We start from the raw sequence: 18,394 nt of genomic DNA on the forward strand, positions 1-18,394 counted from the left end.
ATAGACATTCAGTGAATTTCTGACAGGGAATTTCACCAAAAGAATGCAATGAAATGCACCAACATATACTTTAAAAATATACCAATACTTGACAGCCTATGCAGCTATTAGACACTGACAGCTAATGAAAGATTTGTTGCATATTCAGTGTAACTAAAAAATACATGCTTTTGTTCAGACAAAGTAAAATTTATATTTTAAGGCAGGATGAGGAAATGAAGCATAAAATTCTCTCTGTCCGTTAGGGCCTTCTCACTCCCCTTTTGATGGCAGTGTGCGTCCGCATTACACAATAACCGGACCTCCTCAAAGGTGGGAATGCCTGCTCCACCATAAAGATCAATTTTTTCCCTTTCTTCTGACGCTGGCAATGTAACTTCTTAGAAGAACAGTGTACTGTCCCAACTTCATAGGGGGTCGCGGTGACCTGCTGCTGGCTTTATACGTGCTACCTGGACTATGTATCCTTGGTGAACTTTATTTAAAATGTCAGTACGTCAGTATATGACCACGCCTTCGACTTTTAACAGGCAGAACAGTCTTTCCTGAAAGACTTCCTCCTGGGTTATAATCCTCAATCTGGTTCAAGTAAAATTCTTTTTTCTTCTTGTCAATTGAATTTTAATCGACAATTCTAAATGCAAAATTATCCTTCTTTAGGAGACTTTTCAAAGTCCGCTGTGCATTGCAGGCAAGAACCATCCATGGATACTAAAATTAGTGGCAGAAGGAGGATGACAGACATGCTATTTGCATAGCCTCAAAAGTACTTATTGGTTACAATGGGGAAAATAGTAACTTTACAATGGAGAAACCTGGTAGACATGCCTTCACTCAAGATGGAGGTCTACATCACCAGTGCAAGGTGTATGGACATCACACGCCCTTGAGATGATGCACTGAAAGGACAGCATCACTTTGGTGGTGTTCCTGCCCCAAACACACGACCTCCACCCGTTCAGGAGAAACATCAGAGAAGCCCAAACTAGGATCTTCCTCAAAATAAACAATTCATACTCCGGAAGTGTGTCAAGGTCATGAAAGACAAAGACTGGGAACCTGTCCCAGGTCGAAGCCGGCTCAGGAGACGTTACCGCGAAGGACCGCGTGGGAGGAGCCTGGGTCAGACAGAGGTCTGTGGTGGGACAGCAGTGAAACGTGCGTGGACTCTGGACACGAGCTCATTCCAGTGCATCTCAAGGCTCGTTTCCTGCTTTTGGTAACTATGCTGTGTTTAGGCTTGTGTGAGACATTAACACTTAGGGAAACTGGATGAAGAGTTTACAAAACCTTTATAGTATTTTTGCAACCTAAAATGATTCCAATATAAAAAGTTTTAAAAATTAGAAAAGCAAAAACAGAAAGTCTGACAGGACTTGGGGAAGGATGTATTTTCCCACTTCTACACACATTACACACCCTCCACCCCATCCCACCCTGAGGGCAGGGTTTTTCTCTGTCCTACTCGTCTGCACCCAGGACGGTGCCTAGGAGGTGATGGTGTGTGGAACAGCTGTGACTAGCTCACTAGGTACCAGTTAGAAATAGACGTGTGCTCATGTCTTCCACAAATCACAAGGACCAGCCTCTCTCCCTTCCCGCAGCATCACGGAGATCCACTTCTCATCCCGAGGTTGTCCTGCCTGTGTTTGTTTTCTGTAGAAAAACCCCTGTTCGTGGATCCTGTGTGTTTTCTGAGGTCATGGTCTTTCAACTCCAGGCTCAACTTGGTGAAGAAGGCTGGGCCCATCTTTGAAGCATAATTTCGCATCTGTGCTAGGAAGCGTGTATGTGATGTGCAAGGGAGGTGACTCAGTTTCCCGGAGCTGCTGTAACGAAGTGCCCAAAACTGGTGGCTTAGAGCAATAGAAAGTTATTGTCTCCCAGTTCTAGAGCCCAGAGGTCTGAAATGCATGTGTCCACAGGGCCACGCTCCCTCCGGAGGCTCCAGGGGCGGGTCCTGCCTGCCTCTTCCTGCTTCTGGGGCTCCTGGTGATTCTGGGCCTGCGGCTGCATCACACCACATCTGCCTCTGTCCTCACGTGGCCTCCTCCCCTGTAGCTCTGTCTTTACATGCTGTGCTTCTTGTCTGTCTCTCCGTGTCCTCTTGTTTTCTTATAAGGACACCAGTCATTGGACTCAGGGCCCGCCCTAATCCACTATTAACCTCATCTTAACTAGTTACATCTGCAAAGAACTTATTTCCAAATTAAGGTCACGTTCTGAGGTTCCGGGTAGATGTGATTTGGGAGGACACTACTGAACGCACTACAGAAAGTGTAAAGAAGATAAAATAAGTAACATCACTACCACCTAATGAGGGCCTACTACGTGCGAGGACTTTATACATCTTCAAACAATCCTGCGAGGGAGGGGTGGCATTTGCCCTTTTGTAGGTGAGCAAAGAGGCTTACAGGTTATGCTCCCGCCCGGAGTCTGAAAAAGACAAGGCAAAGGTGACACCCAGGCCAGCCCGTCTGCCCAGCACAGCCGCGAGCGCCCTACGTCCAGACCAGCACCACTTCACAGGTGGCACGTGGTCCACGTGTGCAGTGAGCAGCGCGGCCCCAAGCAGAAGGGCTGCGCCTGCCATAGCTCTGCTGCTGCCTTCTTGAAACTCTTAATACATTTTGAACAAGGGCCCAAAGATTCATTTTGCACATACATTAGACAGCCTGTCCACTGCCGTGGCCCAGCCGCTGCCCCTCTGGGACCCCCACCACGTCCTCTGTGCACCCCGCTGCCCAGAGCTGCTCTCCAGACCCAAACCCGTTCTCTCCATATTGTGTGCTCCTCCCCCGATACGTATCCCTCAACGGTTATTATAGAAAATCAGGGCAATAAAAAAAGTTAGGGGAGGAAACCAATCATGGTCTCATGGCCTAAGAGAAAAATTTCTGACAGATCTGTTCTTTATTTTCTGTGCATAAGATTTGTGTTAGTTTTATGTTAATATATTATAGTAATCACACTATGTTGACAGTTTTGAAACTGCTTTTCAATAACATATCTAGCATTCTCCCATGATATTAATTTCTCAAGAAGATGCAATATTCCAAAATAAACCTTTCTTCTAAAAGCAAAAAGGCCTTTAAATAAAACTTTGGGAAAATACTGAAAATCACAGAAAGTTGTTAAACACCCATTCCCCACCCCCTAGTGATGGCTACTGTTAACATCGGTGAATATCCGTCAATCCCACAGGTGCCTGGACCCCACCGAACCCCAGGGACTCGGAATCTCCAGGGCAAAGGGCTGGGAACTCGGCATTTCAACAAGCACCCAGTGCCGCCAACATCAGGGCCCTGGCAGACACGCTCTTGTAAACACTTCCTACCGAGTACACAGGGCTCCTTGCTATGGACGGAGGCTGGGCATGGGGGCGGCTTCTAAGTTCTGGGATGGACATTTTTATAGATAAATCTCCTGTCCATCCATTATATTCCTTTTCCTTCAAATAAATTCCTGGCATTGACTATTTTGTCCTTTTTGGCCACACCACATGGCATGTGGGATCTCAGCTCCCCGACCAGAGATCGACCCTGCACCCCCTGCATTGGAAGTGAGGAGTCTTAACCACTGGCCACCAGGGAAGTCCCGTTTAGATTTTTTTTATTTTTTTGATGTGGACCATTTTTAAAGTCTTTATTGAATTGTTACAATATTGCTTCTGTTTTATGTTTTGGTTTTTTGGCCTTGAGGCATGTGGGATCTTAGCTCCCCAACCAGGGATCAAACCCACACCCCCTGCATTGGAAGGCGAAGTCTTAACCACTGGACCGCCAGGGAAGTCCCTCAATTGATTTAATTTGCAGTTTTGTTTTTGATTTACAGAAGTGTGTAAGTGTAACTGAGCAGGACTCTGTGGGGCCTTCCCAGGACAGACTGTCCCCCCAGCGTCCTCTGCCTGCCTCTTGTCTGTAGAAAAACTTTAGCCAAAGAATAAACTTAATCAGAGAGGAGACAACATGCAGAAGCAAAGGAAAGCTGTCAAACAAGACAAAATAATATAGTTTAGGCATTAAAGACAAGGACCTGGGACTTCCCTGGTGGCACAGTGGTTAAGAATCCTCCTGCCAATGCAGGGGACACAGGTTCGATCCCTGGTCCAGGAAGATCCCACGTGCCGCGGAGCAACTAAGCCTGCGCGCCACAACTACTGAGCCTGCGCTCTAGAGCCTACGAGCCACAACTACTGAGCCCGCGCACCTAGAGCCCGTGCTCCACAACAAGAGAAGCCACCGCAACGAGAAGCCCGCGCACTGCAACGAAGAGTAGCCCCCACTCGCCACAACTAGAGAGAGCCCGCGCACAGCAACAAAGACCCAAGGCAGCCAAGAATAAATAAATAAATAAGTAAAATTTTAAGTTATAGAAGTATAATTAAAAAAAAGTACTTTAAGAAAGAAAAAGACAAGGACCTCTTGGGACTTCCCTGGCAGTCCAGTGGTTAGGACTCTGCACTTTCACTGCCGGGGCCTGGGTGAAATTCCTGGTCAGGGAACCAAGAACTCGTGAGCCTCGTGGTATGACAAAAACAAAAAGTCAAGGACCTTTAATTCCTCCTCAAAGTCTGTAGATAATATTCTGAGCCACGTCCTTTGAGCTATTTTGCAGATACTGAAATCCCCACCAGATGGAAGAAGTTAATTACATGATGACAAGACTACAGCCGTGACATGAACTGCTGGTCTGTCTTACACAATTCCAAGAACCGGCCTCAAGGGGATGCGAACAAACCACTTCTGGAACTGAAGACTAACTGTACTTAAAACAATCGAAGGGCAGTGATCCCATCACCGCGTGACTAATTTCAAGTCGACTATCAGAGCTGACTGCGCTCTTCTTCATGCAGCTCCCCCCAACCAGGGCCCGTGCACCCCAGAAACGCCCCTTTAAAATCTCTTGTCCCCTGATCAGCAAGGGGGAGTTGATTCTTTGGGACGTGAGCCCACTTTCTCCCCAGGATTGCCAGCTTCCTCAATAAAGCTGCCTCTCCTCTTACCCAACACTTGGCCCTTAGCATTGTATTCCTGAGAGATGAGCAGCCCAGTGTGAGTTCTGTAACAGAAGGAGTCAAATATTCATTTAACGCCTCCTACGTGACGGGTACGGAAGCAGGGAACAGTCCCAGTGCTGCCTGTCTGTCTGCTGGGGACCTGGACAAGGGTCCCTAGGTCATTAGGAGACACAGAGAGAACAGCTGGATGGCCGAGGACAGGTCAACAGGTGCACCCAGAGAGTCCCCTGCCCCCATCTGGGTCCCGGCCTTTCCCTTCTGATTCTTCTGATGCTTCTAAGCTTAGAAAATCCTTTGCCGACATTAGTTTAGAGCAACGGCTCTTCAGGATGTACATCTGTTCCCTCCCTTGAGTCGTCCCAATTTCTGCACCTCCTTTCACCTTTCAGAGGGGGCTCAGGGCCGTCTCTGCTCGAGATGGCTGCTTCAAGGGTCCTGGCTCGGAGGTAAAGCCACTGTCCGCTTTGCTTCCAGCTCGGCCAGGCAGCCAGGCCTGTAATGGGTCCTGATGCAGGAGGCTGGGCGGCGACGTGCCCAGGTGGGGCACCTATGTTTAGGTTTGCCTCCACTGATGTTTCCTTTGTTACTGAAGATGAACAGGTAAATGTAATAAATGCTTACTTGTTTAAATGTTTCATCTTTCTCTCTTTTTTTTCTCCCCCACCCAAAGGGTCTCTTGGGCTAGAATTTAATTAGCAACAAATTCTGGTGATGACTTATGTGAGTATAGTAATCATAGGCAATGATAGTGGTAACATCATCAACTCACCCTAGGGCTCAGACACCGTCCCAAGCATTTTATGCTCATTAATTCACTTAGTGCTTCATTTAAGCACAGAGAGGTTCAGCAGTTACTCCTATGCCACACAGCAGGTGCAAGGAAAGGGTGGATCAGCATTCAAGAGTTTGACCTTCAGAGCTTGCCTTCCACGGCAGCTGGAAAACATGTCTGGACCCAAACCTGCAGCAAGAAAGCAACATTGACTCCATAAAGCAGCATGAGACAATGACTATACAGACAGACAATGGCCAGACCATGTCCATGTGACCAGAGACCCACCATCTGTGCAACAACCGTCCAGAAGCCAAACCACAGCCTCTGCAGCCATTGGCCCAGAATGTCAGGAGGTGCCCGTGACCGTCACCTTCCCTAATTTTTGCCCCATCCCCCTTCTAACTCAGGACAACCAGAGAAGGCCCAATATGCCCCTGAAAGCAATCAAACAGGACGCCCAGCTTGCAGTGGGCCTGCCCACAGCCTCCCCGGGCCCAGAGACTCCAGCAGGGCACACCTAGTGTAAGCCACCCCCTCCTCTGCCTGCTTGTGAGTCTCTGTCAAAACCCAAGTGATGGTGGTGGATCCCCTGCTCCCGCCCGCTCCAAAAACACAAGCCTTTCCACAGGTGTTACCCTCCTAGTTCTAAAATGCGAGCACCTGCAGACCCAGGTCCAGCGGGGACGGAGGGTCAGGCGTAACGAGGCGCCTCAAGGTGCCCCCCCCACCGCCCCGAGCTGCAGGATGACAGAAGCCACAGAACCGCCTGCCTTGCCCTTCCAGGTCGTCATTTTCTGACGCTTTGTTTTTGACACAGAGGAGTTTTCCATTTTTATGGGGTCAAATCCGTCTCTATTCATTCATTTGTTCAATTATGAATTGTGCGAGTCTTGAAACCCAGTCCTGTGACTGGTTTATAATTAACACTCGTGTCCGGGTGTCTGTTCTTGTTTTCCCTCTTGTCCTAGCCCATACCTGTTTGATCACATTTTTGCCTAATCAATAAGGAGCAGTGAAGGTCAGAGGCTTGGAGCCACAGTTCCAAGAAGCATCACTGGTTATGTGCTGTTCTGAGTCATCTTCCAGGGCAAGATGACCTGTACAGAGTATGTTGACACAGACTCCGGAGTCACAGACCACCAGACCAGACACGTAGACGGCAGATGGCTCAGATGATTCACCCCAGCTCCTCTGTCCTTCCCCTTTAAAAACTGCGAACTCGATTTTTCTAAGTGTAAATTGGGAGTGCCAGTTCACGTACACTGCCTATGTTTAATGATCTTTGATCTATTCATTGGAGGAGTTATTTATATATCGTCAGATATGTGTAATGAGAATATTTACCCCAGTGGGTGGTTGGTTGTTTCATTCTCATAAAAATGTCTTTCAATGAATAGTTCTTTCTTTTCATTAAATGCAAAAGATCAATTAAGAAAAATAAAAACTGCCAGCTCAGACCAATGAGGAGTGGACCTGAGGCTTCCCTCCTCCCTTGCTTGGAAGCCTTACTTTGCTGCAAACCCCGCTGTCAGCGTTCGGCTTTCTGTGCTTGGGCGTTGGATGGGTGTCAGTCTCTCCTCCCCCTCCCCCCAGGGCTCAACCACATGCTTCCCTGAACTTACAGACCAGGCTCTGCCCTAGAAAGTACCAGAAAGGCTCACCTCCCCACACACTCGCTCACGGGCCACTCCCACTGGGCCCGCCAGGAGGCGAGGCTGGGCCTCTGCCCGGAGTCAGCACCCAGTGATGGGAGAGGCCCAGTGACCACCGAGGTGCAGTCCTGTCGGGTGGGGGGCAGCTGGATCTTTCTGAAAGGCCAGTCCTGTCCAGACAGCTCCCAGCACAGGCCCCACCCTGCCCCAATATGACGGGGACCCTTCCCTTCCCAGGATGTTGAACCTTCTCATCCCAGGATGTCTCAATCCCAAACCAAACCCCGTCAGAACCAAGCCCTTAACTAACTCCATCCACCTGCCCCCACCCCAGCCTGAGACCCCGGGAGTCATCACCTCCCCATCACTGGACTCCTTTGTGCCTCTTCCGTCCACCCACGTCAGCCCTTCACTGTGTCCCCGGGTCACAGGCCCACGATGTTCACAGCAGCCCACACGACAGGCCAGCCCAGGTGGGGCGCTGGGCCGGGCCGTGGGATGAGCGGCGCCAGACAGGCAGATGCCCGCGGGAGGGAGGGCCTGCCAGCCCGCCCCTGCCCCTCTCCCCCAGCACCCCCAGCTCCCGCGCTGGGCGGGGGCTTCTCTCCCCTCCGCCCTCGGTCCAGCTGCCCGCTGCTCTCCGGACCCCAAACGCCCCTGTCGTTTCAGGACCCACTACTGTCATCTCACGCAGTGGGTCAAACTGTGGGAACCCGGAGACCGAGACAGGACAGTGGGGTCTGGGGGCACTGTGTGGTCCGGGAGGCCAGGAAGGAGTCAGGATGGGCCAACTCCGCCCCGCGCCCTGCCCCGCACCGGGCCGGTACCCCCGAGGTCCCCCGCAGGGCAGTGCCCGGGGCAGCGCCCGCCCAGCCACCGCGAGAGCCGGAGCACCACCCTTCCCGGGAACCTGCGGACCGCGCCCGCGCTTCCACCCACATCCTGCAGGGCCCTGCCCACCCTCTCCCCGAGTCCTGCGGCCGCGCCCCCATCCCGCCCTCTGACTCAGCCGACGGGGGTGGCTGACACCAAACCCAGGGAGAGGGGCCAGCCCTACATCACACGACCCTTGGTCCCGAGAAGGTGTCTGCCGGGGGTCCCAGGCTGTGGCCTGCTCCCGCCCACGGCGCATCCCTACCAGGGCGCCCCGCGCCCCATTCCCGTCCCGGGCGCCCGGCACGCCATTTCCGGTCCCGGATTCCCCCCCCCAGCCGCGCGCCGTGGTTCCGCCCGCGCGTCACGTGACCGCCGCGCCAGGTCCGGCGGCTTGATTTCGGTCAGCTGCTCCCGCCAGAGTCCGCTGCTCGTGCGCGTCCGCTGCTCCCGAGTGCCCGCCGCCTGGTGTCCACGCCCGCCCGCCCCGCCCGCCGCCGAGATGATGTGCGGCGCGCCCACCCCCACGCAGCCGGCCACGGCCGACACCCAGGCCATCGCCGACCAGGTCAGGGCCCCGGGGGGCGGATGGGGTCCTGGGGGCCCGGGCAGTCCGTAGGCATCGCCGCTGGGGCAGAGGCGGTGCGCCCGAGCGCATCCCGCCGTGGGCCGGGCTGGGCGCAGGCCGATGCCCCTTCCCGACTGGGAAGCGCACCCGCGAGCGGAGGTGTCCACAGGGGTAGGGCCGCGACGTGCCCGTCGGGGAAAAGCACTTAGAGAGCAAACGGTACAGCAGGAGGGGTGAAGTAACCCTGAGTGAGTCCGGGGACGGGGTCCACAGGCGTCCTAGACTAGGCCGTTAGTCTAGCACTTTCGTGTACGTTTGAGGTTCTACGTTGAACAGCTTCGAAACGCAGTCCAGCCTGGGTCACGGAGGCAGAGCCTGGTTCGGACCCTGGGCAGCTGTCGGGCCGGGTTCCGAGGAAGGCACCTGCACCCAAGGACCAGGTGAGGGTGGGAGGAGCCGGGCCTGCCCTGCCTATCCTCGTGTGTCAGCAAAGTCGGCTCTTGACAAGCAAGACCCCTTCCCGCCTCTTCGTGGTTTTCCGGGCCTGAGAATTCCCCGCTTGTCATGTGAACTTTAAACGTGTGTCAGCTCACTCGGGAGGGAAGGGTTACTGTCTCAAAGGGCCCCTTCATTTGGGGTCAGTTCCGTGAAAGTTATACGTCAGTGGACCGTTCTCACTGCCCCTGGGAACAAGGAGGCTGCCTTTGTGCTGGGTAGTCTCTGTGAGGGGCATGGGCACCATCTGGTGGCCCTTTGTACAGACGCTTTTGGGACAGTCTGGGCTGCACATGAGAAGATCAGAGGCCAGAGACCGGCCCGGGTCAGAAGGACGTCGTGGTGCTGCACTCCGCCCCCGTCTCCTCCAGCCCTGTCCTAGGGCCCTCCCTGGCCCTCTGCCCCACCTGGTCCCCTCAGGGCCGGGAACTGGCAGCTTCCTAAGTGACCCGGGGCCTTCTGCACACCCCCTGGCTACAGCCCAGCTCACCTTTCTCCTGGCCGGCAGGCAGCGGTGTCAGTGACCTGCCGTCCCTCAGGCCGTGGCCTGGCCTGGCGTTCGCCGCCTGCACATGCTCTGTCCCGCCACCTCGTTTAGGGTTTTCTCAAGCCATCAGTCCTTGCACAGGGCGGGGGCTCTGTGCAAGCCCCCCTGAAGCAGAGAGAGAGACGATTCCATCTCAGACTCCCGGGAGGGTCTGTGGGTGTCACTCACCCCGCTGGCCTTGTAAACTGTCTGCAGGGTCAGTTCCCTGCAGACCTGGCAGGCACCTGGCAGGAAGAAGGGCCCCACGGGGGAGTGTTCAGACGCAGGTGGGCACCAGCCCCTGGGGACACGCGCACCGCCGTGGGAGCCGTGGCAGCTGCGTGGAGAGAAGGCGGCCCGCCTTCTCACTTCCTGACCCTCCCTCCTGTCCTTTCTGCCCACCTTACCCACGAGGAGCCCCCCCTTCCTGAAGGCCTTTGCCACAGGAACTCGCTGGCATGCGTGGCGGTGATGCCCTCAGCTCCCAAAGCAGCCTGCTTCCGGGCTCCAGTGAAATCCTCCGGCCCTCTAGGACCGGTCCTGTGACTGCAGTGCAGAGCCAGCGCGCTCTAGTGCCTGCCGGTAACCCAGAGAGCAGCCGGAGCACTTTGAAACTAGATTAGGTTTTCAAGTCAAGACAGAACAACCTGCTCCCCCCTTCCTCCATCAGAATGCTGGGTTCCCAAAAGGCCAAGACCCTGGAAAACAGGACTCATCGGAAAGTGTGATTACCGTCTGACACGAAGGATCAGGGACAGCCTCCGCCCAAAGGCACTGCACGCTAGAGAAATCATCTAAAAATGCAGCAAAGCGTTTTTCCCTGCAAAAGTGTTATCTGCTGCATTATCTGTCACAAGAAATTGGGAATTTTTAAGAGAATTAAGGCACATCTAGAAGATGGAAGATTAAATTTAATATTAAATTTAGTTTAACATTTTTAACTGTTTTAGCTTTCAATTTTAAAAGAGTAATTAGGGACTTCCATGGTGGTGCAGTGGTTAAAAATCCTCCTGCCAGTTTAGGGGACACAGGTTCAATCCCTGGTCTGGGAAGGTCGACATGCCGCGGAGCAACTAAGCCCGTGCGCCACAGCTACTGAGCCTGTGTGCCACAATACTGAAGCCCGCGTGACACAGCTACTGAAGCCCGCGTGCCTAGAGGCCGTGCTCCGCAACGAAGAGTAGCCCCCACTCGCTGCAACTAGAGAAAGCCCGCAAGCAGCAACAAAGACCCAATGCAGCCAAAAATAAATTAATAAATAAATAAATATAATTTCTTTAAAAATAAACAAATAAAAGTGTAGTTAGGAACTTCCCTGGTGGTCCAGTGGTCAAGAATCCTGCTTCCAATGCAGGGGACGCAGGTTTGAGCCCTGGTCAGGGAACTAAGATCCCACATGCCGCAGAGCAACTAAGCCCACATGCCACAACTACTGAGCCTGTGCGCCACAACTACTGAGCCTGCACGCCGCAAGGGAGAGCCCACGTTCGGCAACTGAGACCCGATGCAGCAAAAATTAAAATTAAAAAAAAATTTAAAAGAGTAATTAAAAAACTATATATACTCTTTGCAATGAACTGTCTGTTAAGTAAAAGAGAAAAACAGGGTATGAACTTACATACGTTGTCGTGATGATGAAAATATCAAACTATTCCATGCCTGGAAAAGAAGGGGAAAATGATAGAGAAATAGTACCGTTGAAACTCGGCAGAATTAGAGAGCTGTTTTCTATACTTTATCATCAGAGCTGACAATTTAATGTGTCTGCTCAGTTGTGAAGAACAGTCGTGTTATAGAAAGTCTGTAGAGGGCCGGCATCAGAGTTCAGCCGTGACACTTAATTCAAGTAAGTGCACATGTCTTTCCGTTCTCTCCTCCCCCAGGTGAGGGCCCAGCTGGAAGAGAAGGAGAAGAAGTTCCCGATGTTCAAGGCTGTGGAGTTCAAGAGCCAGGTGGTCGCCGGGAGGGTCTTCTTCATCAAGGTGGGATGTCAGCCTCTTCGGAGGGTCTGGCCTGAATTGGGGGCGCCTAGGTGCCTGGGCAGGGGTGCTTAAGAGGGTCGAGTGGCAGCCCCCAGCTTCAGGGGGTTGCTGGCCATCTAAAATGAGCATGCGTGTGCACGCGCGCGTGTGTGTGTGCAGGTGTGCGCACAGCCTCCTGGAGGGGAGGACCGAGCCTTTCGGGGACTCGGGGCTCTGATGGAGTGAGTGTGGGTGCCGGGTGCTGGCTGGGGCAACGAGGGCGTCCCGTGCACTCGATGGAGGAAGGTGGGAATGTCCTCAGCCCAGTCGCTGGTCACCTGAAGGGACGTGGCCTCCTGGCACCCAGGGCCTTTCTCCCAGTCCAGCCGAGGCCAGTGGAGCAGGGGTCAGAGGCCACGCCCGCCCCTCACTGGACTGTCTTTCCAGGTTCAAGTGGACGATGATAACTTCGTGCACATTCGAGTATTTGAAAGCCTCCCACACGAGAACAAGCCCTTGGCCTTGGCCAGCTACCAGACCCACAAAGGCAGACACGACGAGCTGACCTACTTCTAGTCCCGATTTTGCACAGAGCCCGTCGCCCATGTGGGTCTCTCCACTGCCAACCTGTGTCTGGGACCTCACGCGGCGCCACTCGGGGAGGGGGGGGGAATGCACCTCTCCGGTGTCTCTATTCCTCATTTTCATTGTGTTCATTTTTTTCTCCCAGTCAATGATCTTAAGTAAATTACTTTCAAGGAGGGCTTGTGTTATCTTTAAATGTATGTATTTTTTCAGTGTTCACAAATTTTCTGTTTTGGGGTTTTTTCTTCATCTGAAGCCGTAATCACAGTAGAGAGGTGTCACGAGGTGCGAGCTGTCCAGGGTGGAGCCCCCGCTGGGCCTCGTGCGGCCTGAGACCCCTCCCCCTGAGTGGTCGAGCAGGGGTGGGGGATGCCCAGGTCACAGCAGGCGGGCTGTAGACCCAGGATTCCAGGAGCCTGTGTTCTAACCGCAGCTCCACACGCCTCCGTTGCTGTGACTCTATCCTGTCTCTAAAATACAGGATTTGAGGGAATTCCCTGGCGGTCCAGTGGTTAGGACTCCGGGCCTTCGCTGCCGAGCGCGAGGGTCATCCCGGTTGGGGAATTAAGATCTCGCGAGCTGCGTGGCGCGGCCAAAAATGAATAAATACATAAATACGCGAATACATTTTTTTCAGCAAATCCGATTCTAGAGCATTAGCTCGAGATGTCCTCAGACACACTGGCACATTTCTGGCTCTGGTACAGAGATGGTCAGGTGTGGGCAGGAGAGGCGGTAACCCTGCAGGTACCGCCGAGCGCCATCAGCCTGCAAGGCCATTGCGAGCTCAGCCTCTGGGCTGCACGTGGTCTGCACCGTCTCCCACCCCTGAGACCCCTGCCCACCGGACGCTCCCCATGGCCGCCGGCACCCAGGAGCCAGTCCTGCACTTCCTGGGCATGTAGGGCATTCCTGGCCGCTCAGGCCTATGCTTCCCTCTCCGCTTGGCTGACCTGCTGGTGACTGGCCTGGAGCTCCAGAGGTGGTAGAGGTGCATCTGGAAGGGAAGAGTGTCCGTCTGCGAGGTACCTGCCTCAGGTGTGTGGCTGTTGCTTGGTCTCCAGGTGCGGGAGCTGATTTTCAGCCAGGGCGAGTGTGGTGGGCTGCTGGGCGTCTGGAGGAATTAGGGGTTCCAGAGCCTCGGACGTGTCCTTCCAAACGTCCCCATCCCAGGCCTCAGGGCCCACTCCTCCCCTTTAAGGACCCTACTTTCAACGCAATGCATTTTCTTGGTTTGCCAGGGCTGCCAGGCCCCAGGCGTCCCTGGGCTTGTGGCTGCATCACGCGTCTGCCTCTGTGTGTCTGTGTCCCTCCTCATCCCATCAGGACCTCAGTTACCAGATTTAGGTCCACCCTAATGCAGTGGGACCTCAACTAGTACATCTGCAAAGATCCTATTTCCAAATAAGGTCACATTCTGAGGTTCTGGTGGCCCTGACTTATTGGAGGACACCATTGATTTTGGGGGAGACACCAGTCAAAGCTAAATTTAGCATCCTTTTCAAGGGTGCCACCTTTATAAGGAGACCCTGAATTCTACACTCAAAGTGGGCAAACTGCATGTAATGTGAATTATATCTGAATAAATCTTTAGCAGCGGGGGAAGGGATGGATGGAAGAGGGAGGAAAGGGCCTACTCTCCTCTCCCTTCCTCTCCCCCATCCCCCCTACCCCGTACCCCAAGGTCATGGATGACAGCCACACTCCAGGGAAAGCAGAGCAACACCATGGAGGGGGCCTGGGACAGCCTTGTGCAGGTTCAGACCGCCGCGGGGGCCGGCCTGAGTCTGCACCTCATGGAGAATTTCTTCAGTGTCCTAACTTAGGCAGAGTTACAGGTAGGACGACGCTGCGTGGCTGGGATCCCAGAGGCCCCTGGAAAGTTCCATACAACACGTGTCCCAGTGCCCGAAACCTGTGGATGTTACCTTGTACAGCAAAAGGGACTTGGCACATGTGATTAAGCTAAGGGTCTTAAGATGGGGAGATGGTCTTGGCATAGCCGCGTGGGCCCAGCGTCATCACAGGGTCCCCGTGAGAGGGAGGCAGGAGGGTCAGTGTCAGAGAGACTGAAGGTGGAGGAGGGGCCACGAGCCAAGGAACACAGGTGCCTCCAGAGCTGGAAAAGGCAGGCAGGGAAGAGTGTCTCCGGAGCCTGCGGCAGGAGCCAGCTCTGCCCACCGTTTTCAGACATCTGACCTCCAGACGGTGAAAGAATACATCTGTGTTGCCTTAAGCTCCTCAACTAGTGGGAACGTGTCACAGCAGCCACAGGAGACTGTCTCCAGGAGGCGGAGTCCGGGCCAGGAGGGCCTTGCTGGTGAGCAGAGCAGCACAGGGTGGGCAGAAGCGGATCTGAGAGGTCGAGTCAGAGGCACTTGGGACAGGATCCCGCGTCCTCCCCCACCCCTCCCTGCCTGTCCAGCAGGGCCAGGTGCTGCCCGGAGGCGACCTGAGGACTTATTTACAGAGATGTGGGCCGATCCTGGGGAGAGCAGGTACCTGCCGGGCTCACAGGACCAGCGCTGTCACCACCCAGGTGTGAAGGAAGCCGGAAGCAGCTGGTCAGTGGCTGAAGCTGGTCCTCAGAACCGGGCAGGGAGGGGCCGGGAAAGGGAGCCCCATCCTGTGGGAAGCCCGCCTGGAGCCCCCTGCCCAGAGCATCCAAACCAGCCCTCCCAGGGCAGAGAACAGGGCAGGAGAGGGCATCTGGCCATGGCGGGCAGGACAGTGCAGGCCCTTCCCCGAAAGACGGATGTCAGGTCCTTCCCCGAGGGAATCGGCTGCCCTCCGTCCCCAGCAGTAACCACTGCTTGGTTGGCTGTTTAACACAGCTTTAGGTCCTAGTTCACAGAAGGGAGCTCCTCTGGAAAAAAGAAATCACACTTCAACACAATCACCATGAAAATATTTATTTGTGATAATTGTAAGTCAGTAAGACCAGTACAGACAGACACGGCCTCTACAGCACTGGAACGAGTTTTACGTTTAAAACACATCCACACGCGCACAGGTGGGGCTGGTAGAGCACGGGGCTAGTGAAACCACTGCCAGAAACACAGAGACGCCCCCGCCCCCCGCCAACTTGCAGCCGGGATCGAGCTGTGTCCCAAGGCTGCATCGCTTCCCCCGAGAAGCCCCCAGAAGCTGAGCTCAGTTAGGGAAGGACTGGGTTGGCGTCGACTGGCCTGAGTCAGTGCCTCAGTCCTCCAGGGGGTCCAGTTTTGCAACTGTTGGGGGAAATCCCAACGAAAATTCTAAATCAGAAAGTATTCAGCTAAATCTCAAAACATTCAAAACGCCACCCACATACTTCTTATCCTTCAGGGGCTGCATGGGGTAAATTAAGACTTCACTTCCGTTTCCCCATCTATCAACATCTACACCTCCCATCATCAAGACGACAGTCCCAGATATTCTGCAGGAATGCACTAAGGCTGGAGTTTGGGGGCACACTGGGGGTGTTGCTGCCAGGCTTACTGATTCCCCCCCTTTCTGTCCTGACCCCCCACCATGCCCTACACCCACCCTCCTTGTGCCAGAACCCGGGTCCTCAGTGAGAAAGCAACTAGTGGTCCAAAACCCACTGACCCGGCTCCGGCTCAGAAGAGCACGAGGGAGGGTGCCCGGCTCTGCATCCTCGGACGCACGAGGAGTAAGGCCTGCCTGGGGGCTTCACAAGCACAGGGGCCTAGGGCGGCGTGCCCTCCCCTGCCTGCCCAGTCCTGGCCCTTGCAGGGCAGTGATGCCCCAGGCCAGGGTGAGTGGCCCATGGCCTCACGAAGGTATGTCCTCCCAGAACGGGTTTCCTGCTGCAGAAGACCGGGGACCTGCCCCATGCTGATGTGGGGCTGGGAGCTTCCTTCACTGCAACCCTGGAGCTTGGGGCCCCTCCCTGAGGGTCAGAGATGGACACAAGGTCTCCCGCTCTGCGCACAGGGCTCTGCTCAGCTCCGACAGTGGGAAGCTTTAAACACACCTGTTTACTCTGCCAGAAGTTAAAAAAAAATTCTAGGAAGAACTTTCCAAAGTTGTAAAACAGTCTCTAAGTCAGACCTAAGATTACTCATCAAATGACCAAACGAACACACCGCGTCGTGAGCGCAAACCTCTAACGAAAGGCAGGAATGTAGTTTGTAAGACATCGTTTCTTAATCGGTGTCTTTGCACATTAAGAACAGAAAACGTTCTGAACCAAGAATGAGCTGCAGGAGTCCGCAGGAAGACATGCGCTACGGGAGAGCTCAGTTTTAGGAACTAGGGCCCCAGGCCACATGGCAGCGGGACACGTTCACGGGCCTCCCCGCCGTGCCGTGCAGCACAGACTACAAAGCCTGGTTCCAGTCACCGGACAGGAAAGACTAATGCCCTAAAGAAAAAGCCCCTAGAAGGGCAGCTGCTGTGTGTCACCTACCAGGGAGGGGGCAGGGACCTCTGCCCTCGTCGCCCCCGTCTGGCAGAGGCCGGAAGCGCGTGACTAGATTCTCAAACCACAGCGCTGTCTGTAAAAACAGGCAGGAGTTCATGACACTGTTGGCTGCAGAAGCAAACGCAGGCGAGGGTACGCCAGCTCTGCACACAGCCCCAAGGCCACCCTTGTGCGGGCGGTGCCCGATCCCTGCTCTGCGGCGGCCCAGCCTGACCGACGCCCATGGGCCGACCTGGAGAACATGGAAGGGTCTCCTGCGTGGATGTGCATCCTGACCAACAGGCCCAAGTTCAAGGCTTCCCGGCCTAGGGCCGTGGACCTGGGCTCCCAGAGCCACCTCTCCCCGAGTGCCCACCAACTGACGTGCTCCCTCTATAGACACGGGAGCAGCTCTCCAGGGGGTCCCGACGCAAAGAACCACACAAGGTGATGCGAAGGAAAGCCCCCTGCAGCCTGGCGTGGAATGGAAACGGGTGGGCTCAGGATCTGAGAAGTGAGTCTGGGGGCCACGTGGCTCCCACCCACTCAGAAAGCCAGGACGGACCACATTCACCGCGTCCCTGCTGGCACATAACCCACTCCGCTCACTCACAATTGCCCTCCTTCCGGCCCAGGCAGGTGCTGGGGGCTGAGCCAACCCCTGCCCATGGGGAGACATGTGTGAATGAGGCCTGGGACCAGGCAGGTGGCCAAGGCAGGGATTCCGGGTGATCCTGGCGCCGGAGTGGAGCGCAGCCCAGCCCTGTGGTCACGGGTATTGATTCACAGACACGGGCCCCGCCGCCGCAGGCAGGTGGTCCTGAGAGGGCGTGTGCACACTGGGGGTCCAGCGGCCTCCAGATGGAACGCTGTCCCCCCTCTTCTCTGCGTTTCAACTGATGAGTGAACGTGAGGTTCAAGCGGTGAGGTCAGAAGCGTCAAGCCAGGCTCGGCCACGCAAAATGGAACATACTCTGAAGACTGGTCCTAAGAGTTTGAGGACAGGACAACAAGCAAAGCATCGTTGCTCTACCCCCACCGGCCTGCACGGCAAAAGCGGCGCAGACTAACCTGGTTACCTTTGCGGGACTTGGCAATGATTCAAGACTGGTAAAAAAACAAAGACCGTGTTTTGGAATCCATCTTTAAGGTCTCCAGGAGAAGGTCTGAAATCTACACTCTGGTAATAAGCAAGCATTTCAGGGCCAATATTTCTCTCATCTTAAAATAAATGATTATTTTCCATGTTATTAAACTGTGGAAAGGGAATATAAAAAAAAAGGTGAATTCTAACTTGGACCTAAACTGTATCAAAACCCACTGCGACTGCCATGGAACTTCTAGATGGGAAATTCTGAACAGAGACAACCGGGGGCCTCTGCTGTCGTCGTGACAGATGGACTAGGTCCCAGCAGAAACGAGCCTGAGATACACAGGTTCAGCAACATCACGACAGAAAGTGCACTCTGCTCGGGTGGGGAGGTCGAACGTGCTTTCCCACAGAAGCTAAGGTTCCGGAGCCTCGATCTCC

The 18,394-nt window shown here is 54.4% G+C and overlaps 1 protein-coding gene across 1 annotated transcript; it reads left to right on the forward strand.

Moving 5' to 3' along the window:
* Positions 1 to 8,726: 8,726 nt before the first annotated feature.
* Positions 8,727 to 12,631, forward strand: CSTB (cystatin B). Its single transcript, XM_060009764.1, has 3 exons — positions 8,727 to 8,888; positions 11,793 to 11,891; positions 12,318 to 12,631. Exons 1-3 carry the CDS (start codon positions 8,823 to 8,825, stop codon positions 12,444 to 12,446), a joined length of 294 nt encoding a protein of 97 aa, XP_059865747.1. The 5' UTR covers positions 8,727 to 8,822; the 3' UTR covers positions 12,447 to 12,631.
* The last annotated feature ends 5,763 nt before the right edge of the window (positions 12,632 to 18,394 follow it).

Source organism: Delphinus delphis, chromosome 4 (assembly GCF_949987515.2).
Source record: "Delphinus delphis chromosome 4, mDelDel1.2, whole genome shotgun sequence".
Classification (NCBI taxonomy): domain Eukaryota; kingdom Metazoa; phylum Chordata; class Mammalia; order Artiodactyla; family Delphinidae; genus Delphinus; species Delphinus delphis.